The sequence below is a fragment of the Polypterus senegalus genome, chromosome 13 (genome assembly GCF_016835505.1).
Source record: "Polypterus senegalus isolate Bchr_013 chromosome 13, ASM1683550v1, whole genome shotgun sequence".
NCBI classification, from domain to species: Eukaryota; Metazoa; Chordata; class Cladistia; order Polypteriformes; family Polypteridae; genus Polypterus; species Polypterus senegalus.
In genome coordinates, this window is record NC_053166.1 from 32,833,304 (window position 1) to 32,860,851 (window position 27,548).

General features: G+C 41.2%; 1 protein-coding gene across 2 annotated transcripts in view; it reads left to right on the top strand.

Annotated features, from left to right (window-relative positions):
• The window catches only part of si:dkeyp-23e4.3 (rho GTPase-activating protein 7), a 251,409-nt gene extending 228,398 nt beyond the window's left edge, over window positions 1-23,011 (top strand). For both annotated transcript variants that reach the window (XM_039776150.1, XM_039776151.1), the window contains exons 7-14: window positions 5,078-5,237; window positions 6,248-6,446; window positions 8,036-8,252; window positions 12,618-12,732; window positions 12,957-13,160; window positions 16,557-16,774; window positions 16,892-17,065; window positions 22,119-23,011. In XM_039776150.1, coding sequence (XP_039632084.1) covers window positions 5,078-5,237; window positions 6,248-6,446; window positions 8,036-8,252; window positions 12,618-12,732; window positions 12,957-13,160; window positions 16,557-16,774; window positions 16,892-17,065; window positions 22,119-22,227 — 1,396 coding nt within the window. In that variant the 3' untranslated portion in view covers window positions 22,228-23,011. The remainder of the gene's footprint in view (window positions 1-5,077; window positions 5,238-6,247; window positions 6,447-8,035; window positions 8,253-12,617; window positions 12,733-12,956; window positions 13,161-16,556; window positions 16,775-16,891; window positions 17,066-22,118) is intronic.
• The last annotated feature ends 4,537 nt before the right edge of the window (window positions 23,012-27,548 follow it).

Genomic DNA, 27,548 nt, shown 5'->3' on the forward strand with positions numbered 1-27,548 from the left:
GGGACCACCCACAAAACACATGGAACATAACGCAGGCAAAGAAAATGCAGCAAATAATTAACAAAAGTAACCTTGACATCAGTAAATGGCTCAGCAAAGAACAAAAAGGACATAAAACTAAACTCTGAACCGCAGCCAAGGGGGGAACCCTGACTGAGACGTAACAGTCAAGTGCTGGTAGTTCAGTACTTCACGCTAAGTACTCTAGATTTATGTTAAATATACAGAATATGTTACAAAAAAATTAAATCAGCCTAATTATAATTTAGAAAATTGTTTGGAATTCATTACATGAACGAGAGTTTCTGCAGTACTTGATGAATTCTTGGAATTAAATGTTAAATATAAAGGCATCTTTTTTTATTGGTTTATGAAGCATAAATATATGATAAATTAGATTTCTTTGAAAACATAATTTGTTCCCACATGATATTTGCACAAATCACATTTACCTTAATTTACATTACATCAATAATTTGTGTTAACTTCAGCTACATGGCAGCCACCCAAATTACACCACCTTTGAATTTTCTCGCAGTCTTATTGTTATTATTTTTTGTACTGCCTTTTGGATAATATGACATGCAGTTATAAAACAAACTGATTAATGGCGCATTCATAAATCCACACACTGAAGCTCGTTTTCCACAAAGGACTCAGGCAACGCTTTTTGCCAGAGAGTTAAATAAAATGGCCAAAGCTGTTTCTCAACCTTCTCTCCGTTCATTTAGTGCTCTCCAGAGCTCCACGCTGGCATAAACAAGAGCGTTTTATAGAAATCTGTTGACATGGTTTGCGACCGCCAAGTGGCTCATGTTTATGAATATGTAAAGCCATACAACCTGGCGCCTGCCATTGCTGTAAATGACAACGGCGGAGTTTAAATCACAGCTAAACAGATTGTTAAATGCTGCCTCGCAAACCTTAATAAAACTTCAGATGTGCTTAAACAAATGGGGTTCTTTTAAGGGCTGTCACTGACAAAATTCTTTACTCCTTTATCGATATTCTATTACGTGTGTGTGTGTGTGTGTGATACACAGCCAGATTTACAGTATAGTGGTGTCTGGGCACCAAGCCAACTAGGGAAGACGTTTGCCAGATAAATAAATATGTTTTGCAATCTTAACATACAAATAATAAAACTTTATTTAGATTTCATATGCTAATTCAAAAGACGTCTTCAACCCCTACAGCATTTCCTTTGCTGTTAAGCCATGCAGACCTGTGTTGCTCAGTTGCGTCTCTCTCCTGCCCAGTTTACATTCTTGAACCCGTTGTGCAGGAAAAAATAAGAGGCCACATAAGGCAATTTAGGTTAGTTTTAAAAATATATGGGATTCTTTTAAAGTAATTGGGTAGCAGTTTAGTGTAGGGACTGCAAAATGCATCTATTACTCATTTACTCGGAAGTACAAAGACCTTAGCAAAGGCTTCTTAAACAATTTGATTTAACTTGACTCCTCTGTCTGTCTGGGTCAAATCTTGCAACTGATTTTAAACCCACTTTTGGAGAAGTAAATCTCTTCAAATTTTGCATACGTGTTCAGTATCGAGGACAATATAATAATCCAGTTACAAAACAAATTCACCGTAATTAATTGTTATGTGATTCCAACTAACGCACACACACACAACAGTGACGGAGAGAGAATGTAGTGAGATTTAGGAGCATACAAGTGAGAGACGCACTTGATTCTTCCAGTGAGTGGCCGACTTTACTCGTTTACTCTTGTGAAGGAGTAGCCGTGATGATCACAGTGAGCAGGTATTGCCATAAGCTTGACGTTCTTTCGTTGATATTTTTTTTTTCGCAGCAACCAGGCGTTAATCCCATAACAGCCTGAACAGAAAAATAGAAGACCAAAATATAATCTTTTTTTAGTATTTAAATAATTCTGCAAAGAAGATATATTATGTAATACTTTTAAAAAATGCTTCCCATTCATGATTAAAGAAAAATCATTTGCAAAATACTCACAAACTGAAAAGTAAATAAAATACAGGTAAAATTTTGTTACAACAAATATCTTTACAACGCAATTTTCATTACAACGAAGTATTTTTATGGTCCCGACAGCTTCCCCATAAGACACAAGTCTATAGAAATCTTGTTACTACGAAGTACATTCAACAGATACTTTCATTACAACGAAGTGCCCAAAAGATCTTTAAAATGCCTGAATGAATCATCCATAGAGCAGTTAGTTCTGTGGCCACAGCTCAGTTGTGCACAACGATCTCCAAACAGAAACACTGTTAAAAAAAAAAAACAATTCTTCAAACTTTCCTCGTACTGTTTTTGTTTTTGGTGGTTTTTAGTGATACCTTCTTTGAAAAACATCCATTGGAATTTAACTCATTGTCACCCTCCTATAGAAACGTCAGACATGCTTATACAGTAATCCCTCCTCGATCGCGGGGGTTGCGTTCCAGATAGGTGAAAATCCGCGAAGTAGAAACCATATGTTTTGTGTGGTTATTTTTATATATTTTAAGCCCTTATAAACTCTCCCACCCTGTTAACATTATTAGAGCCCTCTAGACATGAAATAACACCCTTTAGTCAAAAGTTTAAACTGTGCTCCATTACAAGACAGAGATGACAGTTCTTTCTCACAATTAAAAGAAAGCAAATATATCTTATCTTCAAAGGAGCGCCGTCATAAAGGAGCGCCGTCAGGAGCAGAGAATGTCAGAGAGAGCGCTCGCTAAGAAAAGCAAACAATCAAAAAATCAATAAGTATACAGAAGCACCGCGATAAAGCGGCATTTTGTAGAGGAGCGTCAGTGTCCTCTGTGCAAACAGCCCCTCTGCTCACACCCCCTCCGTCAGGCAGAGAGAGCGAGAAAGATAGAGAGAAGCAAACAATCTCAAGCACCACGCGGGAAGCATATCTTATATCATTGAGGAGTTTAAGTTAATATGTAATACATGCTCTGATTGGGTAGCTTCTAAGCCATCTGCCAATAGCGTCCCTTGTATGAAATCAACTGGGCAATCAAACTGAGGAAGCATGTACCATAAATTAAAAGACCCATTGTCTGCAGAAAGCGGCAAACCAGCGAAAAATCCGTGATATATATTTAGATGTGCTTACATTTAAAATCCGCGATAGAGTGAAGCCGTGAAAGTCGAAGCGCGATATAGCGAGGGATTACTGTATTAGAAAAAAAAAACTTTACATTTTTTGCAGCTCTTGATTGCAGCAAAAAGTAAAAAGACGTTGCTAGTGAATTCAGAATTTCGCCATCGACCCTGTCGACTTTCTTGAAAGACCAAGCAAAAAAAGAAGAAAAATTTTGTGTTGCAAACGAATGCGAACTGCTGCATTTGAAGACATTGAAAAGGCCGTTTTTAGGTGGTTCAGTGATGCTCGTTCAAGAAACGTTCCTATTAATGCGGCACTCATTCAAGAAGACGTCAAAAGCGTCCCGAAGTGCGATCACCACGTCTGTAGAAGACTGTTTATCTGTTGCCGGAGCAACAGCAGGCTCACAACTCTGCTGTGGCTCTTCACTGAAGCTAACAGAAAAGATCTCAATGGGTGATGCAAGGAACAATGTAAATGCAGGAAACAGAATTACTTGGCCACTAACCTGGTCACAACCCTGTCTGATTGCTGTGTCTGTGTATAGGAGAGTGGCAGATCCCGCTACAATAAATAACCGTACTGTTCCTGTTTCAAGCTGAATAAAGCTGCTGATGCTAAAGTACTGAGACTCAGCCTCGTGTTTTGGGGTGTAAGACAGGGACTTATAGTGCGACCCCAATCTTTTAGGATTTGCTTCTGTGGTGCTTCACTGCAACGCTGCGAGCCTGCTGTTGCCCTGCCCCGGCAATGGACAAACAATCTTCCACAGACGCAGCAATCGTGCTTTGGGGTGCACTTCAGCGTGACGTTCCCTTTGGGTACCAAAAGAGTTCAGAAACCTCACAATATTAAGAAGAAGAAAAGGATGACTTGGCTTCTGATTGATAACTGTGCTGCCCACAACACACTTCCACATTTAGATAATGTTTGCGTTGAATTCCTCCCACCCAGTTACACAGCAGTGCTTCAGCCACTGGATTTGCGCATCATTCGCACCCTGAAAGTGTATTATAGAAAGGAAATGCTGAGAAAAATTCTCGTCAGCATAACTCGTAGACAGGAGGAGATTAAAATGAATGCAAAAGAAGCAATTGAAATGATTGCATACGCCTGGACACAAGTTAAAGAAAGCACTATAGTGACAAATACAGAATCTCATTACAACAAAATTTTCATTACAATGAAATATTTTTTAGGTCCCTGGGAGTTCTTTGTAATGGAATTTTACGTGTATAAAAAAAAATGTAAGTAAAACAATTCTATTTACTTTAGTTATAAATGCACTAAAAAGCAAAAAATAATTTTTTCTTTAACTACAATTTTCGTGGTTGTATGTGACTAAATAAAATCGTGAGCCGCACATAAGTTAGTTAATTCAATCAATTAATAGAATAGCCACTTTCATCTTAAAATATAAAAAAATCAACATTGTAATTTCCCACCATGCTAAGTTTCAAAAATTGTTTGAATCAATTAATTTATGTGCATTCCATGATTTTATTTAGTCACGTACAATCTGGAAAATTGTGGTTAAAGAAAAATTTATTTTTTTGCTTTTTAGTGCATTTATAACTAAAGTAAATAACTGTTTTACAAAAAAAGGATATATATTTTATTTTGTTCTTCATAACACTTACAAGGCATCTTCCATTGTTTATGTGAAAGCTACTCTGTTCGAATTAAGCAAAATCTTACATAAATTTACCACCAACATTAATTTAAAGATTGGCTCTTACAGTGCCTTTTAGGATGCGTGCGAGTATTTTTTAAACAATTCGACCCTACAAAGACCTCCGCCTTACAACAACTGGAAAAATGGCAGCCCAATATATCACCTAGAAAGCCAACGACAAAAACACAAAAGTGCAAAACAAAAATCGAGCTGACACAATTTCTTGAGCACTACCCAAGCAAGACAACATTTACCATAACAGTCGGTCGATTTGCTGAGTGATGTTGTTTTATTATTTATTTTTCAACAGGACAGTACCAAAGTTCATTCGAAAAGTGAAGGCTCCGGATTACAAAGACAAATACGTATTTGGTGTTCCGCTGCTTCTAAATGCACAGAGAACTGGAAGTGCTTTGCCCCCAAGTATACAGAAGGCCATGACCTACCTCCAAAGCCACTGCCTCGACCAGGTATGCCATTTGAATTTTGCCCAATGGGTGAGACGCGAAGCTCAATTAAAAGATTTGGAGTAGAGGGCCTGCTTTCCATAATCCTGACTGTGAGGTATTATTGTGAAGTTGACATATACATATATATGAAGGACTAGGGTGTTGTACCGTGTTAGCCATTATGAATGTAGTGAGAAGTGAAGCAAAATGACCCCTTTTATTGGCTAACTAGAAAGATTACAATATGGGAGCTTTCGAGGCAACTCAGGCCCCTTCTTCAGGCAAGATGTAATAGAGAAACTGGACTGACACAGACAGCCTGTCTACAGACCCACATTGTATTAAAAAACATCATCAGAAACTTTAAAAGACTTCATTGGACAGTTATCTTAGCCAAAGATCTTGACCATACATTGTTCTCCTCTCTCGCTAAATTAATTTTTTTACATCTAAGATGTCTCACTTATAGGTTTTCCAATGTTGTTATTTGTACTGGTGTCTGTATAAACTCAGAGAACTCCAGTTTCTCTATCACATCTTGCCTGAAGAAGGGGCCTGAGTTGCCTCGAAAGCTTGCATATTGTAATCTTTTTAGTCAGCCAATAAAAGAGGTCATTCTGCTTGACTTCTCACTATATACGAAGGGTAATTCTGAAGAACATGCAACTTCTTAATTATATTCCAAGATTCCCAAAGTTGGGAGCTGTTTCTTATCCTGGAGAATTCCATGTAACAGACCACTTCCACAATACATTCCTGACTGAGTGCTGCCTGTGGTCTAATAACTACACCGTATTTGCACACACAGCTTAACACTACACTTGTAGAAATCAATGAAACTACAGTCTGCTTTTTACATGAATGTACAGTTATAATTTTAAATACAATAACTTAGGATGCACTTGTGTGAATTTGCAATGACAATCTGAAGACATGAGAAGGGAGCGGCCTCATTTTGCCAGGGAGCTCCTCTTCCCTCTCACTGCCATGGACACGTCTCCATTGTCTAACAGCCCTCTTTCTGCCAACAGGTCGGCTTATTCAGGAAATCTGGAGTAAAGTCGCGCATCCAGTATCTGAGAGAGAACAGTGAGATGGACCCGGACAACATGAGCTATGAGGGCCAGTCAGCCTTCGATGTGGCCGATATGCTGAAGCAGTACTTTAGAGACCTCCCGGAGCCCATTTTCACAAGCAAGCTTTGTGATTCTTTTCTCCACATATACCAATGTAATTGTTTTTTTATCTCTATATACGCTGCCTAACATTGAAAACCATTTACCTTGACTGCACTAAATGGACTCATTTTGTGAGTTGCAGTTTATTACGTACACATCTAGTTGTGGTTTACACCTATAGTGACCTTCAGAGCAGCAGCAATTCTAGGAGATGTTAGGTGGGTGTGACGATGCGGGTTCAGCTCCACTTCCTCTTTTGGGAGCTCTTGAACCCGACAGTGTCGGTAATGTAACCGGATGAGCTGGACAATGAGGATACCAATGAAGCAAGGGGAAAGGTGCAAAAGCGCTTTTATTACAAAAACAAACACAACAAAATCAAAACAGTGTCCAAATGAAAGTGCAGTGCATCAAAATATCAATAAATAATCCATACAAAAAAAGGTAAAATCCTGACATTTAAAATGAGACTAAAATCCTGCCGCAGACACTGGGATCACATCAGCCAAGCACAGCTCCTTTGCAGTCTCTCCAGCTCACCCCAAGTCATGCTCAGTGGGAGAGTCTTCGCACTACCGACCCCCGTCTTGGCTGCCTCTGCCGGTGTCTGCCAGACCGCTCAGGGTCGGTTGTCCTCCTGTCTTCTTTCTCACACTCGTAGTCATCCCTAAGATCCCTAGGGCGGACTCCTCCACGATCGTACCCACTGTTCCATTCACTGGGCATAATCCGCCCCTCGAGCGCTGATCCTTCGCTCCATCTGGGACCCCCTGACCGCGCTGACCCCTCTCTTTTACAGCTGGCTGGCTCATCCGCTTTCTTTTTGCCCCAATGCTGTGCTCTCGCTCTCCAAGCCTTTACTTCAGTTGCTTTTTTCCTCTTTGTGCCGGCCCGTTCTTATACGGCTCCATGGGCGCAGTGCCTCAATCACGCACTGCAGGAAGCCGATTAAGCAATTGAGAGCGACTGCACCCTCACGTGCACCCCAATTACTTCAACTCCCCGCGGCTGCCTGATAGCGCCCACAGAGACTGACATGGCGAATGGATTATTTAAAAGCTGCCAATCTTTCATGGCCGTGGAACCCACTACACCACCATGGCTTATTGTGAACTGTTCTACCACACGTCCAGTGAAATCAAGTTTTTAAGGCACTCCTCATGCTAATTACAAAGCGCTACTAGAAAGTCCTTTCTACCTCATTTATAGCATCCACCGATATCACAGGAGATAGATAGATAGATAGATAGATAGATAGATAGATAGATAGATAGATAGATAGATAGATAGATAGATAGATAGATAAGGAAAGGTTCTATATAATAGATAGATAGATAGATAGACAGATAGATAGATAGATAGATAGATAGATAGATAGATAGATAGATAGATAGATAGATAGATAGATAGATAGATAGATAGATAGATAGATAGATAGATAGATAGATAGATACTTTATTAATCCCAAGGGGAAATTCCCATGTTAGAATGCAGAATGTGAGTGACTGGGTGTACCTAATAAACTGGCCCACATTATGGTTCTTTCAAGGTAAACTTTTAAGTCATTGTCTTGAGCTTCTTTATCAATTGCTGCCATGTTATCTTTAAGTTTATCATTTATTACCTTTCAATTCTCTTCAGATCTCCCCAAAGATCAGCAGTTTGCGGCAATCCAAGCTGCCATCCTCCTGCTGCCAGATGAAAACCGTGAAGCTCTTCAAACTCTTCTCTACTTTCTCAGTGATGTTGTCGCTTGTGTTGAAGAAAACCAAATGACTCCGACCAACATCGCTGTGTGTTTGGCTCCATCACTTTTCCACCTCAACAGCCTTAGGAAAGACAGCACAAATACGTTAAGGTCAGAAAATCGTGTTTTCTTTTGAATGAATTTTTGTTGAAATACAGATGTTTACCATTTTTTTTTTTTAAATTTCAAATAAATTATTCAGTTCTTTTAACTATAGAAGTGAATTAAACATGTTAGATTTTCACACATTTTTTTTTGTTAATGTGAACAATCCTGACTAAGCCACAAAGGGGTCTGCCACTGGAGGCCTGCAGCCAGACCCTTCTCATGCCTTTCAATTCTAAAAATTGCATTAGAAATAAAACAAGTAAAGTAGAAAGGAAAATTGAGGATTTGATTTAACTAAGAACATCTTTAACACAAAACAGGCAAGGGATTACCGAAAATGCTAGTACGCTAGTACAGGAAATGCAAAAGTGTGACAAGATAACAGAGAATACAACCACAGCGTGCTGTACACATTTTTGAAATTCCCCCACTGAAAACCATTGACAGTCTCGTCAGGCTTAAAATCGAAAAGCTTTTTGTGCGACTTCAATTGTGGATTATTTTACTGTTTCAAATTTACCCTGAAAGAGGACACTTCAACTTGAATATTTCCTCTCTACAAGTTAGTCAAGTAGCTGCTCACTACTTCTGCTGCCTGTGGTACACTGAATGAAAATAATTTAAAAAAAAAACCATCATTCATGTCATTTTCATAGGTAGTGGGGCAGTCTTGCTAAAGCCAGACATGTAACATATATATCTGTAGATGGCCATGAGTGAATATTACTAAAAACTGGGTGGGGACAGTTAGTCGGGTCACTGAGTGTCACATTTCTAAACCAATCCAATGTCTCAAAAAGGCGGAGCTCAAAGCAGGGGCGGGGATATTAAACTGCAAAGATTAGACTCTGCTCTCGTTAACCTGGTGTGACAGACAGCAAGCTTCTGTTTATGATGAATCGTCTACAATCAAACGGCCTTCTAAAAAATATATCTCTCTATTATATTAAAAAATCTTTAGAGGTGACGAGACCTTTTTGGGAGACGAGACTTTTTGGAAAAGATTCTTTCACGTCCCGCGAGATGAGAATATTGCCATGTTTTTTTTTTAAAAGTCATGCCCTCCTGGCAACCATTTTCAAACAAGACCACGGTCCTCTCACCTCTCAGTCTTGTGAATGCTTTTGTCAGACACACTTCCTGCGCTCTCAGCTCTTATAAATTTTTACGTTTTCCTCACAGTAAGTTCCCAATTAAAGAAGATGTATTATGTCCAAATCTTATTAAAGAATTTCATCACGAAGGGTTATCAACAGAAAAAATTAGTACACAGGGAATCCTAGCACCGAGAAACGAGGAAGTCAAATGAATTTACGCCAAAAATGTCGATCGGTAACACTGCAAAACGGTTAAATGCGTATCAATAGACTATGCTGGTGATCGTGCAGAAGATGAAAACAACAATTTACAATATCACGAAGAATATCTACAACTGTTAACACTGTCTGGTCTTCCACCATCCTGAATTACTGTAGAAAGAAGGATGTATCCATGAAAGGTAATGTAGTACTTCTTCCGCAGATAACATTTGACACCAAAGGAGGTCTTGATATGCCATTCATATTAAAATGTTAACACTCTCTCATTATAATAGCTTTTGCAAAGACAATTAACAAATCTCAGAGCCAAGCATTCGAAAAAGTCGATTTATTTAATAGAGAGGAACAAACAAAATGCAATCACGGGCAGTTGTACATCACATGGATGCAAATGTAACACTTCACATGAAAATTAAAATCTGTTTAAATTGTACATCCAGAACCCCATACATGAGCGGCAGAACTGCCAAGAGGCTAGCACGTAGCGCCGGCCCAGGGGTTGGCAAGCGAAGTGAGTGGGGGCAAAGCCCCCTAGTTAGACATACGAGGTGTGGCAGAAAAGTAATGAGACTGATTTTTTTATTTACCAAAGTTTTTATTTTTTTCAAACATCAATGTTATCCCCTTCAAAGTAGTTCCTTGGGCAGCTACACACCGATGGAGACGTTGTTCCCACTGTTGGTAGCAGCGCTGGAAGTCTTCAACCGGTATGGTCTTCAGCATGTCCGTTACACTCTTTTGGATGTTTTCTAAAGTTCCGAAATGACGTCCTTTGAGGACATTTTTCAGTTTAGGAAAAAGTCACACAGACTGAGGTCAGGTGAATAAGGGGGCTGGGGAACCACAGGAATGCCTTTTGAGGTCAAACATTCTGTTATGGAGAGGGCAGTTTTTCGGCACCACTTTGGCACAGACCTTTCGCATGTGCAAATGTTCAGTCAAAATTTGATGAACGGTAAATCTGTTCAAATTTAATTGTTCACTCAACATTCTTAATGTTAAACGACGGTCTGATCTCACAAGAGTGTTCACACGTTCGATGTTTTCATTGGTTTTCGAAGTCGAAGTCCTCCCTGAACGGTGTTCATCTTCAACGTGTTTTCTGCCTTCCAAAATGATTTGTGCCAGCGAAAAACTTGAGCTCGGGATAAAGAATGTTCCCCATAGGCCTGTTTTAACTTTTCAAACGTCACACTTGCCGTTTAATGGCACAACGTTGCTCCAAATTCCGCTGTTCCATTTTGCGTGACGCACAATCAAAAACACAACTTCGCTAATAGCAGTCACAAAAATCACGTAGTTAACGGAAGGAGTTGAAACTCGCACTGAGCTATGGGAGGGTACTGATACACGTGCTCTATCAAGGACAACAGCGCAGCGTTGCCAGATCGCTCGCAGTGTTGCCAGTCTCATTACTTTTCTGCCACACCTCACTACACCCAAACAGGTTCAGTGTGTGCACATTGCACACTTTAAAAATAAACATAACCTGATGCAAGGGAAGAACCTTTCTTTAGCAAAGAAAAATAAAAACATATATGAAAGGCACAACATTTGGATGGATGGATGGATGGATGGATGGATGGATGGATGGATAGATAGATAGATAGATAGATAGATAGATAGATAGATAGATAGATAGATATGGAACAAACTGTCAACACATGGAGTTGAAGCTGAGATGCTGACAACCTTTAAGAAGGTCTCTGCTCATTTGTCAAATTTCTTAATATTCTTATGAATTATAACTACTTTTAATGACTGTTCCTTAGCTTCATGCTTTTGCACGCGCCTTCAAAGATGGTAATCTTCATAAGCAAACATAACCTCTGTAATGATTTCCACTTTTAAATGAGAAGCTAGAATGATTGCAGGTCGGTGGTTTGTGGAAAGGTCTTTATTCACAAAGCCTGAATAATTCTGCGGTTTGCTGCAGAAGTCGACAGTTTCATTGCTGTACAGTTCAAAAGTGGCACCATAAATAAACTTCTAGATCTGTCTGTTATTTGGCAGAAAAAATATGAAATTGGTCATAAACTAAACTTGAACTTTCTTTACAGTGTTTTAACATTGTTTGTCTTGTCATATTCCAATGACATCAGAGTTCAGAAAGCAGCCAGGAAAGGAATCTTGTAATGATAAACTGCTCTGCAGATTGCGGTGTTGCACTTATCCATTTGGGTGTAATTTTAAAAGAAAGTAGCTGATAGCATATCATTAATTTCAGCCACGTAGACACTGCAGCAGCGAGGGCAGTAGGGAAAAGAAAAAAAGAAAATAATAAAGCACATCTTATCTAAAAATGTCAGTTCAGTTTAGACTGTGCAGATAAAAAATGCTTGCAGTAGTGGACGTTTGGTCTCCAACTTCAAAGGAAAGTGATCTGGAAGTTTACGAGGCAGAAGAACATGGCCAGCCAGTCCTTATCACAGTCTGTTCTGCACATTTGGAAAGTCCTGCAGTGTAGCGTATCTGCCTCGGGGAACAGAATGTTGTCATGCTGTGAAAGAAAAAGAGCAGGAGATAAAAACACAAGCAGGATCTCCGGTGCTGGACGCAACTTCACATGCAGGCCTCCAAACACGGAAGCTGCAGTGGCTCCAGCTGGCTTTTAGAAAAGTGTCATTTTTGAACGCATCCATCTTTGATTTTTGTGAAGGTAGACAGAAGTTAAACTGTGGTGTCAACCCCTCAGTGATTTTTTTTTATTATGCCTGTGTGTTGTTTTCATTCTTGTATTTGCCACACCATCATCAGAAAAACTGCATATGTTCACAAGTAACAATTCTAAATTCAGAAAGATCTCACCAAACGTGTAGAAGGGACATTGGGTTTTTTTCTTGCTATTTGTTAAGAGATATTTGGTGAAGGATAAAAGCGTGTCTTGTTTTCTTCCCTCCGTGACTGTCTTTGTCTTTACATGCAGTAAAGGTGAATTACTTATCTCATATTCTCGCCTTCAGATCTTGTACACTTTCATGAGGCACTTCACCAGAACTGTCCAGAAGTCTCTTAACATTCAACGATATGCTCTGCTGTCTTCCCTCAGGTCCACTCAGAGGAAGTACAGCCTTGGCAGGCCCGACCAGAGGGACCTCACTGAGAACCTTGCTGCTACCCAAGGCCTGGCCCACATGATTGCAGAAGCAGCCCGTCTGTTCCAGGTCATTTTTTTTTTTTTAAAGTATCATATTTTGTTTGTGCCTATCATAGAACGATTATTTAAACGACACTAAAACTTGGTGGTGTGTCCTATGGAAGGCACCATTAAAATTATTGACTTGTACGTTTTGGGGTTGCAATTCTGAGATCAGTCACTGCACATCAGGCTTGTCTTCCGACTACAGCACTACATAACAATTAACTGGAGATCTGATTGTTCTTGCAGCTGCCCAAATACTGGCTATTCCAGCAGGTGAATTCCCTCACTGAAGAGGCCGAGCATTGTGGGAGTTCAGCAAGTGAATCCGAGTGCAGCCGACGTGCCTACTTGGAGGCGTCTGTTCAGACCATACTGAGGGAGGCCAGAGAGAAATACAAAGCTTGGGTGACCTGCACAAGTTCGGAGCAAGTGGACTTAGCTTTTAAAAAGGTACACAGGGCTCCGCCATTCCTCTCCTCAAGTTCATCCCAGTGTTTCATTTAACTGCACAGGAGGATTTTTAACGTGGGGCCTTGTAATGGACAGGCGGCCCATCTAAGACTTGTTTCAAACTTGTAATCGGGGTGGTGGGGATAGGCTGTGCATCCCCCCGATCCTCAATAAGATTTAAATGCTTTAAGAATTTCAAGGTGTTTGAGAAAATATGTAAGATTTAATTATACTGTGGCTAGAGAGATGGCTTGGTTTGAGGATCAGTGTGTTTAGTTCCCACAAATTCAATTGGTTTGAAATATTAAATGTTATCAATGTTATTATTAAGAATTATGTAGAAAAATTCAATTTACAAACTCAGTGTTCTTACAAAAATATATACAATATAACACAAAAAAAATGCTATGCAACAAAATGAAAATGATTAATTAAATTATTAATAACTAGCCGAAGCCCGCCTTAGCATGCGGTGGTGTAGGAATAGGAATGGAAAGCGGTGAGAAAGGAATTCAGTATAACAAAGGCTTAGGAAACCACCGTCGCAGTATAACGAAAATAGCAAGGAGCGAAACCAATGCCAATGGTCGAAAGAGTACCTTCCTGTAGCAGGCTACGGAAAACATAGACATATATAGATAGACGCTGCATTCACTGTGTTGCCCAGTCGACACGATAAGTCGGTGCGTCCACCCTATTGCGCGTGGTAAAAGTGCCATTTAAACTAATACAGGTAGATGTGGAAACCGGGTTTTCTGATGAAAAAAACAATAACGTTTTAAACAGTATCGTTTACATACAACAGATTTTGGCGAATCGTTTAAATGCAATTATTTATATCCATTTATACACTAAACGCGTGCGTATCCTATGGTCTTATAGTTGGTGGGCGGGGCTCTGTGAGTTGGTGGGCATGGCTCTCTGTCTTCCTTGCCCTTAGTTAGAGTTGGTGGGCGGGGCTCTCTGAGTTGGCGATCATGGCTCTCTGTCTTGCGTGCGGTGTAAAGTCAACGTGGCTCAGAGGTGCATGTGGACTTTTGAACAGACGAAAGCAACTGAGGCTGTGTTTGTTGAGGTGTTGCGTGTCCCAAGAGCGATGCTGGACTCGGGAGGACGGTTACAGTTGGCATGCGTGGCTCTGGTGTGCGTATCCCATGACGCGGTAGGAGGGTTAGAGTTGGTGGGCGGGGCTCTGTCTTGCTTGCGCTCACTGTCTTGCATGCCCTCAGTGTCTTGTGTGCCCTTAGTGAATTATATATATAAATTAATGATTAAATTATTTGTATATCCACACAAAGAACAGACGGCCATAAGAAGTATTAGTATTCTTGTCATGTCTCGCTGAAGCCTGGCGTGTAAAATATACCGTATATACTCGCGGATAAGTTCTCCTGCAGATAAGTCGGGGCTTTATTTTACCGTATGATTTCTGGTATTTTATAATGTCAGCTGTATAAGTCGAATGAAGAAAACTCGCACTATTGGTCCAAGAGATCATGATATGCTAACACCCACCTGAGAGAGTAACCACGGAGCACACAGCCTTTTTTTCCTATGTATTGTGCCTACGTGACCACACGTTAAAACCCGAACTATTCTGAAGCAACGTTTGCGCTGTTTTGTGTTTTTTGTGTCTCACACCCTCATACACCTTTAATGTAAGAGCATCCCTTATCTACGATGGAGCGTTCAGTCAGAAGAAAATATGAAGCTGGTTTCAAATTAAACGTCATTGAAGTGGTGAAAGAAATTGGTAACTATGCTGCTGCAACAAAATTCAATGTGTCTGAGAAACTGATATGAGATTGGAGTCTGATTTTATGATCGATTTTTCGGGTTTCAGGCTCTGATTTATACATGAGTATAAACATTTTGTTTAAAAGTGGCTCACTGAGTGTCACATTTCTAAACCAATCCAACATCTCAAGAAGGCGGAGCTCAGAGTAGGGGCGGAGATTTCAAAGTGAAAAGACCTGAGGTGCTCTTGTTAACCTGGACTGGCAGACCACAAGCTTCTGTTTATGATGGACCACACACAGTTAAAAAGTCTCCTAAAAACCCTTTCAGACATGCAATTGTGTGTCGTGTGCTTGCTAAAAATAAAGGTAACCTGATGCAAATGAAACGCCTCTCTGTAACATCAGATTACACATTGGCATTCGACGGCATCAGTGGACGAGTGGTAAATGTGAACGATACGATGTCGCACGGGTTCTTTGTGCTGTTGTTCAGTTTCACGATGATAGTATATTAGTTGATGGGTGTGTGAAAGAGTAGGCAGCTATGCTGGTGAAAATGTGAACTGCAAAATACGCATTCGAAGTAAACAGCATGTCTGCCATTTTAAGAGAGCTAATAAAGAAGAGCTACAGGAGATTTCAGTACTCAAAACACCCAAATCAATAAATCTGCTCAGCAACACCAGCAGATGCACAGATGAGGCAGCACAATATCCACCTTCTGACTGCACGTCTAAACGAATAACTCGAGAAATATACCATTACAGTCTGATCGGAAACGCACATACGCTTTGACAAAATAGCCACAACATTTAACACGCTGTATATACAAAGACCACAATTATTATCTAAGCCCTACTTGCTGTCACATAGTAATTCAATAGTTAAAATGACAGGCAGATAAAACAAACACTTTCAAATGCATGTAGCTGCTGCGGTGGGCTACAAGTGTGTGTGTGTGTGTGTGTGTGTGTATGTGTGCGTACAGTATATGTCTCTGCCTGTCTCCTCTGTCAATACAACAGATTAGTTATTCAGCCTCCATCATCCTGTGCTGCCGAGTCTTTTGTTCAGTTTCCTTTGCTCTCTCCCTGAAACTCCAGTATAAAGCAGGCAGACTGGCGAAACTTGAAGCGGGTGCGTTAGGAAGAAGTCCTCAGGGTGGAGCCTTTGCTGCAGCAGATTTTGCCACTGCTCACTCTGCACTTTTTTTAACGGATCGTCCCCAGATATAGCCTTTATACTTTAAGCAAAAGAAGATTAAGGGGTGACATGACTGAGGTCTTTAAAATTATGAAAGGAATTAGTACCGTGGCTCTGGACTGTTACGATCAAATCAAGAATATGGGATACATCTGGAAACTTGTTAGGGATAAATTTTGTACAAACATTAGGAAGTTTTATTTTACACTGAGAATCACGGACACTTGGAATAAGTGAAGTGTGGTAGACAGTAGGACTTAAGGGACTTTCACAATTTAACTTGATGTTTATTTTCAAAAGAATTCTGTGGTGAGCTTTCTTGGGCTGAATGGCCTGTTCTCGTCTCGATTGTTCTAATATCCTGAAAGTCCATCTCTGTAGAAATCGACTAGCCTAAGATATGAACACCTACTTAGCTTTTGCCTTTTTTATTTATTTATTTTTTTTTGATAAGGTGGATGATGGCAATCCTTTACGCCTCTGGAAAAGTTCAACTGAGGTGGATGCTTCCCAGGAAGGGGTTTTTCACCGGATACTGAGAGAACAAAAACTGTGGGATCCAAACCTGCAAACTTCTAAAGTCATTGAAACTCTGGATAAAGAGACTGAGATTTTTCACTATACAAGCAAAGGCAGCGTCCCCTATCTGCCAAGGGACCACGTCATTCTGAGGTAAAGCAATACCTTTAAACATGGTGGAGATCAGACCTTACTTACATTGTAAATGTTTAGGAGAAGATAAGAAAATTGTTCTCCTACTAATGAAGCCCATTTTTAACTCCATCTTAGGTGCTGGCAGAGTGACCCTCAATCTGGTGCCTATATCCTAGCAGCTACCTCTACCGATCACGAAGATGCCCCCTGCAATGGTGTCCGTGGTGACGTCCTCATGTGCCACTACCTTATTGAAAGCATTGGACTCTGTAAAAGCCGCCTGACTCACTTCTGTAGGACAGATTTAAGGTATGTCCCAGCCAAGTGACTAAGAGGTAGAAGACACACCACCCCAGCTTCGGCGGTGTGCACATAAAAGCATGCAGGGCTTTGCTTGATGAGGCAGCTTGTGTGCGTCGCCTTAATATATTTAATTTACTCACTACAGGGAGTTTTCTCTTCTAATTTAAAACGTGTTACCCATCCATTACTGACTTAAACAAGGCAAACAATTAAACAATGAAAGAATAAAGAGTCCTGCAAATGCATGTTTTAATGCGCTAATTGTGTGTGGGGGGCTGCTGACAAAAAGCAGGAGTGAAGAAGGCTTATCCATTTTAGTTAATTGGCATTTTAAAAGAGAAGAAATATCCTAGAGACTGTTTTTCTTCGTCCACAAAACATTCTGCTTTCACTTTAAAACAGTGGGGTGTGTGTGTGTGTGTTAATTAGAACCCCCCACACGCTGGCACTTTTTAATGAAGCTGACTACCTGGCACGTGCCACTGTTTTTAACTCTTTTCACTCCCACAATCCGACGCAATCTGTGGGGCAACTCCTGGCACAAGGAGCCCACGACAGGCAACAAAAGGGGCACCATTGGCACCAACTGAGCAGCTGATGTGTAGGCAGGAAAGGGTTTAGGACTAACAACCTTTGGGGTGGGGGGAGGGCTGTCGCTATCCCTGTCCCACCCCACTTCACCTAATAGCCTTTGGGGGTGGGTTGAGGCTGTCCCACCCTACTTCACATCTCTCTACAGATTTAAACAGGTTAGAAAACGTATGTATGGCGTGACACTCAGGTGCCTTTCGGGATTTGAAAGTTGAAGTGAACTAAACATTTTTGTCACATTGAGTCGCATTCAAAAAGAACAGCAATACTAGGATGCATTAGAAGGCTACATTGAAGATATGCTTTTTAACAACTAGGGGGCTCGTTTCGCTCACCAAATCATATTAACAGCCCCAGCCCCCCCGTTTGAAGAGGGGGGCTGAACGCACTCCAAGGAGATGAGATCTCCCCTCTGTAATGGTGATACAATGGAAAAGTAATAGTTTGGGTTTTTTTACCTCTTCTTTGCTCAGTCAGCTCCTGGATTGCTGCTGCTACCGTGCAGCGTAATCTGCATGTCGTGCAGCGTTTCGACATTTAAAAGCCTGTACAGCAGCTGCCCTTTTGTCTCACTGCCTTGTCTCTCTTCTCCCCAAGAACATTCTCAAACACTATTTGATCTGTTTTCGCTATTCCGTTATTTCACCGAGTATTATTTTCCGTTTGTTTGCGCTAATGTAATCTTTACTATCATTTTTTTTGAGACTTTTGAATTTTCCTACTTCCATTATTTCTAACCTTGTGGTATAGCGGGTCCACAGCTCACTGAGCAAAGGCCATTTTTAAATAATCACCGCACCCGAGGCGGCTTCGTGAGGGGGGGTGATTTTTTTAGCGGGGCAGTTGTCGATGTGGGCGTTTCTCACCGTGTGCACAGGTGAGGAACTGCCCACATTTGTGATTGCTCCCATGGCTAATGCTACAGCTGTGATGGCCCCTCACGTTATAAAAAAGAAGCGCAAGTCGGTTGAAGGAGATGAAAAAGAAACGATCAGAAAAGGAAAAGGAAAGAGGACGGAGGTTACCGGGAGCAGATGAGGAGGCAGGTCGGTGAAAGAGAGAACGAGCGAGCGAGCGAACGAACGAGCGCTCACGGGCAGCTGCGAGGGCCTGGGGTGTTGGGCCTACACCCAGGCGTTTGAGTTGGATGTCGCTCCCGCTGAGCGATTATGTAGCGGGAGTGACCAAGGGAAGGCGACTGGCCGCAGAGAGGCCGCGGAAAGGCAGCGGAAGTCGGGAGACTTGGTGGTTGGAATCCCCAACTTGGGCGACCTGGCCGTTGGTGGAAACCAAGTTCTCCGAGGCTGGGATGAGTGCCATACCAGAGCCAGGGATCGGGAGGTCTCCAGTCTCGAATGTGTGTTGTAGGAGGGCAGCTGCATAGAGAGTGTGACTCCCCTGTTGCGAAGCCTGGACAGGGAGATGCAGGGGAGTCACATGTTAAAAGAAGCACTGAGCTTGTTTGTTGTTTTAAGACTGCTTCCTAAAGAAGATTTTTAACCTCTTGTTTTAAAAGATTGTTTTTTCTATTTATTAATTTTAACCTCCACGTTCTTTTATTGGATTATTTATTGAATGAACTGCACTATTTATTGGAACACTGTTTTGTTTTGATGGACAATTTTAAATAAAAGCACTATTCACTTTTTGCACCACCCCTTGCTCAATTGTTTGTTTGCCTCCATTGACTAGCTCATCGGTGACATTACCGACGGTGGTGGGTTCAAGGGTTCCCAAAATCAGATGGGAGTGTGGAGCCAGAACCCACATCGTCACAAACCTGCTCTGCATGTGTATAATGCCAACGTTTTTGAATTCTTTACGATGTTCTACTTTGTCTTTTTCCAGCCCCGGGCGTGATTAAATCTCTTGGCACAAAGTCTAGTCTCTTTCTTCTTCGTTTAATCGTCGACATGCCATCTAGAATGTGTACAATTTTTAAGAGCTGAAGCAAAAGCATTCCAACAACTAAGAGGTTAGATGATTGTGGTCTTGATTGAAAATGGCTGTAAGTAGGGCATGACTTGCAAATCTCACGGGACTAACTTCCAAAGGTTGGAAGAATGACGTGACTTGACCGTCTTGCGGGAAGTGAAAGTGTCCCTCTGTCTCTCTTCAAAAGATCACGTCTTGTTGCAGGAAAAAAGTCTTATATCGTCGCAACATTTTTTGTTTATAATAGTGACACAATTTATAAGTCATGTTTTTAAAAGCATGGCCCTCATAGGTTTGTGGTGGCTCAGTTGCTTCCATAGATAGCTGACTTCAGCGATGTACTAAAAATGACAATTAGTGCGTTTACAGAAACCAGACTTCTATAATGCCACATAAACCCTTATTCTGATTAGAGATATGGATTATTGACCCCCTGAGAAACTTGATTTCTCCTCAGATAATCCGTGGCCATGTAAACCCTTAATTGGGTTACGGTTCAGGATTTTGCAGTCTGTACATGTCTGTTAACCACAGAAAGAAGCGTCCACAACATACACTTCCAGAGGCAAATGTTCATTACTCCTTCTCCTATCCGAAATAATCTCTCTCAGTATTTCAGACATCGGTCAGTTTACATCGATGAGCTGCAGTGGCCTAGTTTCAGCTAGACAAGAATATAGTATAGACGCACTGATAAGCTTTGTTCTAATTATTAGTTCAGTTAGGGGGCTTCACCCCTTGCCTTCGCTCGCCAAGCCATCCCCCCTGCCAGCACTATGCGCCGTTGTGCAGAGGGGGGCTGAACGCAGCCCAAGGAGACACGGCCGCTCCTCCGAAACCCTTGTTAATCAGCGATACAATGCGAAACAAATAACAGTTGTTTTTTTTACCTCCTCTTTGCTCGATCAGCTCCTGGCTTACTGCTGCTGCTGCCGTGCTGTGTGGTCTGCATGTTGTGCGGTGCTTTGAACATTTAAAAGCCTGTACAGCACCTGTCCTTTTGTCTCACTCCTTTGTCTCTCTTCTCCTCCTGACATCCTCAAACACTATTCGATCTCTTTTCGCTATTCCGTTATTTCCCCAAGTATTATTTTCCGTTTGTTTGTGCTAATGCGATCTTTACTATCTTTTTCCTGAGACTTTCAAATTTTCTGACTTCCATTTTCTCTAACCTTCTCTGCAAGTGTATCACAGGACTTGCGTCCAAAGGTTGTAAATATGATGTGACTTGACCGTCTCGCAGGTTGTGAAATTGTCTCTCTGTCTCTCTTCCAAAGATTTTTTTTTTTTTTAATATTAGAGAGATATAACGACGCTGTGAAAACCTGAACCAGTGCGGTGTACAAGTGAGAGTTCGGGATGTTTTGCTTTCTCCTCAGAGCAAGAACGCATTTGGATTGATAACGAAACAAAATTAGGAATTGTAAATTAGAAATTATTATCGGTGTAATGTTTATATTTATTTTTGTTATTGCCTCATAAATTTCAACTGCTGTGTCTGATGCCGTCACAGAAGGACAGTCTGAAAATTATTTTTGAAGTATTTGTGGATAAAAATCAGAGAATTTGACTTTATTCATTCATGAGTGATGCGTATACATGAATTGAACTGAGCCTCCTCCGCCTGGTAGAGTGTTAAATTCAGCAGCACGAGGGTAACACGTTAAAAGTAACGTGCATTAAGTAGTCCGCTTACTTCTTAAATGAACGCGTAACCTAACGCGTATCTTATTCGAGTTGAAATGCCTGTGTTGTTGTTATTCCAGCAGCACTAGGTGTGAGGCGAGACGCACACGTAACGGTATGCCGGTCCTCTGCAGGGCTCAGTCGCACAGCCAAGGAGAGAAGAGTTTACCACATGCAGATCTGGCAATAAAAACCTACAAACAAAGCACCAGTTTGACTAAACAGATTTATAAAACACAAGTTAACGAACACAGGCGTCACATATTCTCGGAATCACGGTGGTCAATGATGACTTTTAACTCTCTTGCGCGGTTTGATGATGTCGGAGCGTTTTTTGCCAAAGGAGAGCTCAAGAAGATTAGTTGCACGTGTAAACATTGATTTTTAAGATATCAGGTTTCTGCCTCATTCGGGTTATTCACCTCAACACGTACCTATTTGATTAATAATAAGCCGGTCAGTGCCTATTATTAAATATGTAGCATAAAATAACATCATCCAGTTTGGGGTCTTATGGGTCTGTACCAGTCTATTTGTAGGCCCCCACACACAAGCACCCATCCACCCTCTAATTTAAAACCATGCAGATGACAACAAACAAGCTTGGGAATTGAACCCAGGAAGCTAAACACGTGGTGCCATGGCAGTGGGCGACGCTCCCCACTTAATATGTAATGATGATAAATGTACCAATGCTGGATTTAGACATGCAGTGTGTAATGGGATGTCATGCAGGAGAAATAAGGCCTGGGCAGCCCCCCCACTCCGAGACCTGCCAGCTATTTTTGTTTTTTGTTGCACTTTAACAAAACATTTTTTCTTCTTTTTTTTTTTTTTTTGTTTTTAGGGGAAAGATGCCTGAATGGTACAACAAAGTGTTTGGCTACCAGGTTGCTGCTAAAGTAGCCAGGATACGAGATTCTTTCAAGCCTCAAATAAAAGAGACAAAAATCTAACTAACTCTCTGTACCTGCGATTAATATTTAATTTAAAAGAAATAAAAAAAGGCAAAGGCACTTTATGCAGGAGGAGAAACATGCAATCACCTTAACGGACTCTACGACGACACTGTAGCCCATCCAGTCTCCAGTTTGTGTGAACAGACACTTGACTCGATGGTGTAACCAGTAGGCACACTGGGAGCACTGGAAACAAGGAGCTGGGCAGCAAACGACGGCTCTGCTTCTCTGGACTGGCTTGTGCTCAGCTCATCCACAGGGGGGCCCCCTTTGATGGCCCCGAGGAATAATAATAATAATGGTGGTAATAATAATAATAATAATAATAATACTAATAATAATAAAGGTCTTATCATTTGATTACATGTGTGAGAGAGTCCAATTTAATATTCAGTTGTTACATTTTCAAAAATATATGCAGAGTTTTGCTTGATGAAGTATACACCTCCAGATATCAATCCACATTTATTTTTATATGTGTGTTATTAAGCTTGTGTTTTTTTAGATGTTTTATTGAAGCCTGAAGAGTAGAATAAAGCAAAATGTCAAAATAAAATATGAAAAATGTTCACTAGACGTATTAAATGTACAAAGCTTTCCTTGTAATACAAAGCAACTCTTCTGATGATTGGATGTTTGAAATGTATGAGCAGATGCAAATGCGGGCCTGTTTCACATTATCTGAATGTATGAGTGTATTTATCTTACTATTTAAAAAGAGAAAAACAATAAATGGAACAAAAGGAAAAGTTCAATAAAATATTTAACATAGTTGTCTCCAGATTGATGGTCTTCTTCAGTTCAGCTTACACCCTTAAAGACTATGAATGAATAGAATGATGGGAATCGTGGCTACGGGAGCTCTTCTTTGTATTTTTGACAGCGTGTAGCCTCGGTATGGCACCTTGGAAGCCGACACCACAGCTCTTATCGTTCATTGGTGGTTCAAGAATCCATGAAGGTTTACCAAAGTGACGACTATAACTGGACTGGGAGAACCGGACGGGCGTCAGACTAAAGTGCTAAACTGGCTTAACCTCCCTGAGCCAGCGGTCCGTGTAGACTTGTCTGCTCTTAGCATACTTCTAACCGTGTCCCCCGCGCTCTTGATAAAGCGACAGTCTCCATCCACTCTACGAAGTCCTGATCAACTGAATTTGAAACACTCCAGTCATGTCACCTCTTGATTCCCATTTGCTTAAACTTGAAAGTTTCAGCTCCTTCAAGCTTTCCTCAAAACTAAATCTGGGACTATGAGTTGCTCTCCCCTGGACTTTCTCTAGTGCTGCTGCATCAGACGTGGAGCTTTTAAGATCATTTTAAGATTTTTTTTTCTTCAAATTCTCAACAGCTGTCCATAGATTTCCCCACACCACCATAAAAATCCATTTTAATAAAAGAACAAATGTCTGGGCATGTGTGACTGGCTGTCTATGTGCCATGTCTCTGTTATATGACATTTGGTTTGGGAGAAAGTCCTCACTGCAGTATGCAGAATGGAGCGTGTCTAAAGCAGTGCAAATGTTTGTGATGCACCATCTGTTGGAATTAAAAATGCAACTCATTTAATTATTACATGTATTACAAAATACATTCCAATAGATAGATGCTGAATTTGTCCTGGAGAGAGTAACAGCTGGATGGACTGAAATCAGCTTGTCCACCTTAATAAAAGGACAAGTGTCCATCCGCGTGTATATCTGTGTGTGTATCCCACTGGGTGTTGTATGTCACTTGGTGTGGGATTAAGGAAAGCAGGAGAAAGTTCTGACCGCAGCATGTGGAAAAGGGTGTGTCTAAATGTGGGCGGGGTTAAACATTTAATTTCACCTGTGATGTGCTAGACAGGAAAGACACCACCTTCACAAAAACAACGATAATTGCTCGTTTATGTAACTTGGTTTTCTCGACAGTCATCATTATTTGAGTCAGATAACGATCCCAAAACCCTCATCTTAACGACAGTTTAACCAGGAACTTTATTTGAGTCAGATACCTTAATGTTACCCATAGCGTAACCAGGCAGATCGTGCTTACAGTCGCTGTAGCATGACAGCGGTCACTACCAGCATGCAGAATGGGGCATTGTGCCCGTATATTAAGGGCAGAGTTAAATATTTATGTCAACCCATGTTTCGGTACGCCCCATTCTGCAGTCTCTGGCCAGCAGTGAAAAGCAGTGCTAATGTTTGTGATGCACCATCTGTTGGAATTAAAAATGCAACTCATTTAATTACTACATGCATTACAAAATACATTCCAATTGATGGTGAACTGCATGTGCCAACTCTGAAAACACCCAACTGAGAGTGCTGGATGGACAGAAATCTGCTCATCCACCTTTATAAAAGTCTACGTGTGTGTTGTCACGCATGGGCGTCGGAGGATTCGAGCCAGGGAAAGGTACACAATAACCCACTGAGACAAGAGGGGGGCTACCGCTGACTTTGTGCTGCTGTTGTTCTTCCCTCACAGACCTGAGAAGCCGCCCGCTTAGGGCACGTAACCCCGCCACTTCTGGAAAGTGTGCTATAAAAGAAGTGCCAACAAAGAGAAAGGAGTCTTTTACTGGGAGACCGGAACGAGCCGCATGGCGGAGCACGTGACTCTCGAAAAGATCCCTTAGGAGAAAGAAATCCCCTTTTTATTAATTTTCTTTATTTTGCTTGTTTCGTCTCGCAATGATTAAAAGGGAACGACCAGGCTGGCGTCCCAACATTTCGACTCTTTCCAGTCTGTCCTTCCACCGCCCGACCACAGTGTCTTTGTATCTGTTTGTCCATCCGGATGCTAGGGTTAGGATGGAAAATTTCAAAAATTGAGAGTCAAGATGATCAAAAATGATGATAAAAAAAACCAATTAAAGGTCTAAAAATAAGAAAATTGGTCCTATTGGCCTATTCTATTTGTGCGACGTCATAAGCCGACTTTTTTGGCTCTGGCCACATGAACCCCAAGCGGGGTCTGGCAGACACTGAAGGAGGTTGGTGAGGACCCCTACAGCTGCTGGAGTCTCCGCCGGGGCTGAACGAGTTATGGGTGAGCCGGGGAGACAGAGAGGAAGTTGTGCTGGGCTCAGTCAAAGAATGGTTGGTGAAAGAGCAAGGACCCGATGGCTGATTTCATCTCCGGATTTACTGAAATTTTAACTATTCACTGGTTTTATGAATTTATTTATTTAAGGAAGATCATTTTTTGCACTGCACTTGTCTTTGAACACTCTTTGTTTTGGTTTGAATTTTATTAAAAGCACTGAACATTTTACGCCAACCCCTTGCTGACCGTGTGTGTCCTCATTGGCACGGCTCATCTCAGTTCCGGGTTCAAGAGGCTCCTGGAATCGTGCAGCCAACTCGGACCATGAAAGGGACTAGGAACTAGATATAGTCAGAGGGCAAGAAAAGTATTGAAACTGAGAGATCGAGAAATCACACATTATACAGAATATTACTGAAGTACAAATAACAGGGGTGAGCACCGAAAAGACAATTGAGAAAATAGTTTAGAGCAGGGGTCTCCAACACATCGCTCGCGAGTTACTGGTAGCTCGCAACCCCTTTCCAAGCAGCTTGCCAAAGGGTTAATGGAGCCTACATAAATTTGAAAACTTGATTAGTCAAATTAGGGGTGGGCAATCTTTCCAAAAAAATTATATCACGATCCTTTTAACACCAAATCACAATCCACAATCTGAATTGCAATCTGTCTTTTCAATGTGGCATACACTTAAGAGAATATCTGGACTCAAACTCGTCAAGACCTAAGTAACACTTTAATTGAAATATCAATTGTTCTCTCGTTTGCTGGCTAAGTCGTAGTTAAGGAACACGCCGGCGGGTGAGTGAGTGAGTGAGTGAGGAAGGCTCCTCCCCTCGGCCCGCTGTGTCTCACTCGGATTCACGCAAATACATCAGTACTGCAAGTGAACTCTGATAGATAGCAAAATGAGAGAAGTCGCAAAATCAACCGAAAAGTTCAAGCGAATTGTAGAAAGAAACCCGATCTAAATCCGTTAAGTAGTTGTCTCGTGAAAAGTGGACAGACATACAGACAGACAGACATTGGATTTTATATAGTATATATTAGTTAGCCTTCAGAATAATGTGCAGTTAAAGTCTCTACAGCATTCCTGGAGCTCAGTAGAGCCAGATAACTATAAGAAATACTGACGCTCTGTACAAGAGAGAACAGAGCCGACTATACTTCCTTAGAAGGTTGGCGTCCTTCAACATCTGCAATAAGATGCTGCAGATGTTCTACCAGACGGTTGTGGCGAGCGCCCTCTTCTATGCGGTGGTGTGCTGGAGAGGCAGCATAAAGAAGAGGGACTCCTCACGCCTGGACAAACTGGTGAGGAAGGCAGGCTCTACTGTAGGAATAAAGCTGGAGAGTTTGACATCCGTGGCAGAGCGACGGGCGCTGAGCAGGCTCCTGTCAATCATGGAGAATCCACTGCATCCACTGAACAGGATCATCTCCAGGCAGAGGAGCAGCTTCAGCGACAGACTGCTGTCACCATCCTGCTCCACTGACAGACTGAGGAGACCCCACACTATGCAACTCTTCAGTTCCACCCAGGGGGGTAAACGTTAACATTATACAAAGTTATTGTCTGTTATACCTTCATTGTTATCACTCTTTAATTTAATATTATTTTTTTATCAGTATGCTGCTGCTGGAGTATGTGAATTTCCCCTTGGGATTAGTTAAGTATCTATCTATCTATCTGAATCTTCACTAAGCAGCTCAGAAAATGTCTGCTTTGTTTGGGTCTCCATACCTCTGTGAGTCTGACATGAATGTCATGAAATCAAAGTTTAGATCAAGACTGACAGATGAACATTGAAATGACTCCATAAGAGTCAACCTAAGTGGCTCCACTCCACCATACACCTGCCTGTCTTGTTGACTCCATGCAGTGCCAGTCATCTGACTAACTGAAAAACACATCTGGACCACTAATAAAGTGACACAGTGACATGGAACAAAATGACAAATAAATAAGTAATGTCTGTGTATTTGTAATTGCATTGTTTTGTTTTGACAGCATTCATGTTTTAATTCAATAGTGTGAGATACACTAGAAAACACATACAGACATACACAATTAACTTGCAGGTGAACTAAATATTTTTGTGATGTTTTAATGCAAAATGTGAGTTGTGGACACCAATATTTTGTAAATGTTCAGGCAAAACAAGCTTATTCAGTTTATTTGGGTTGAAATAAGCTATGAGAATAAACAATAGAACACATGAGTAGCTCTCGCCATTTTCATTTTATAAAAGTAGCTCTCAGGGAAAAAGGTTGGAGACCCC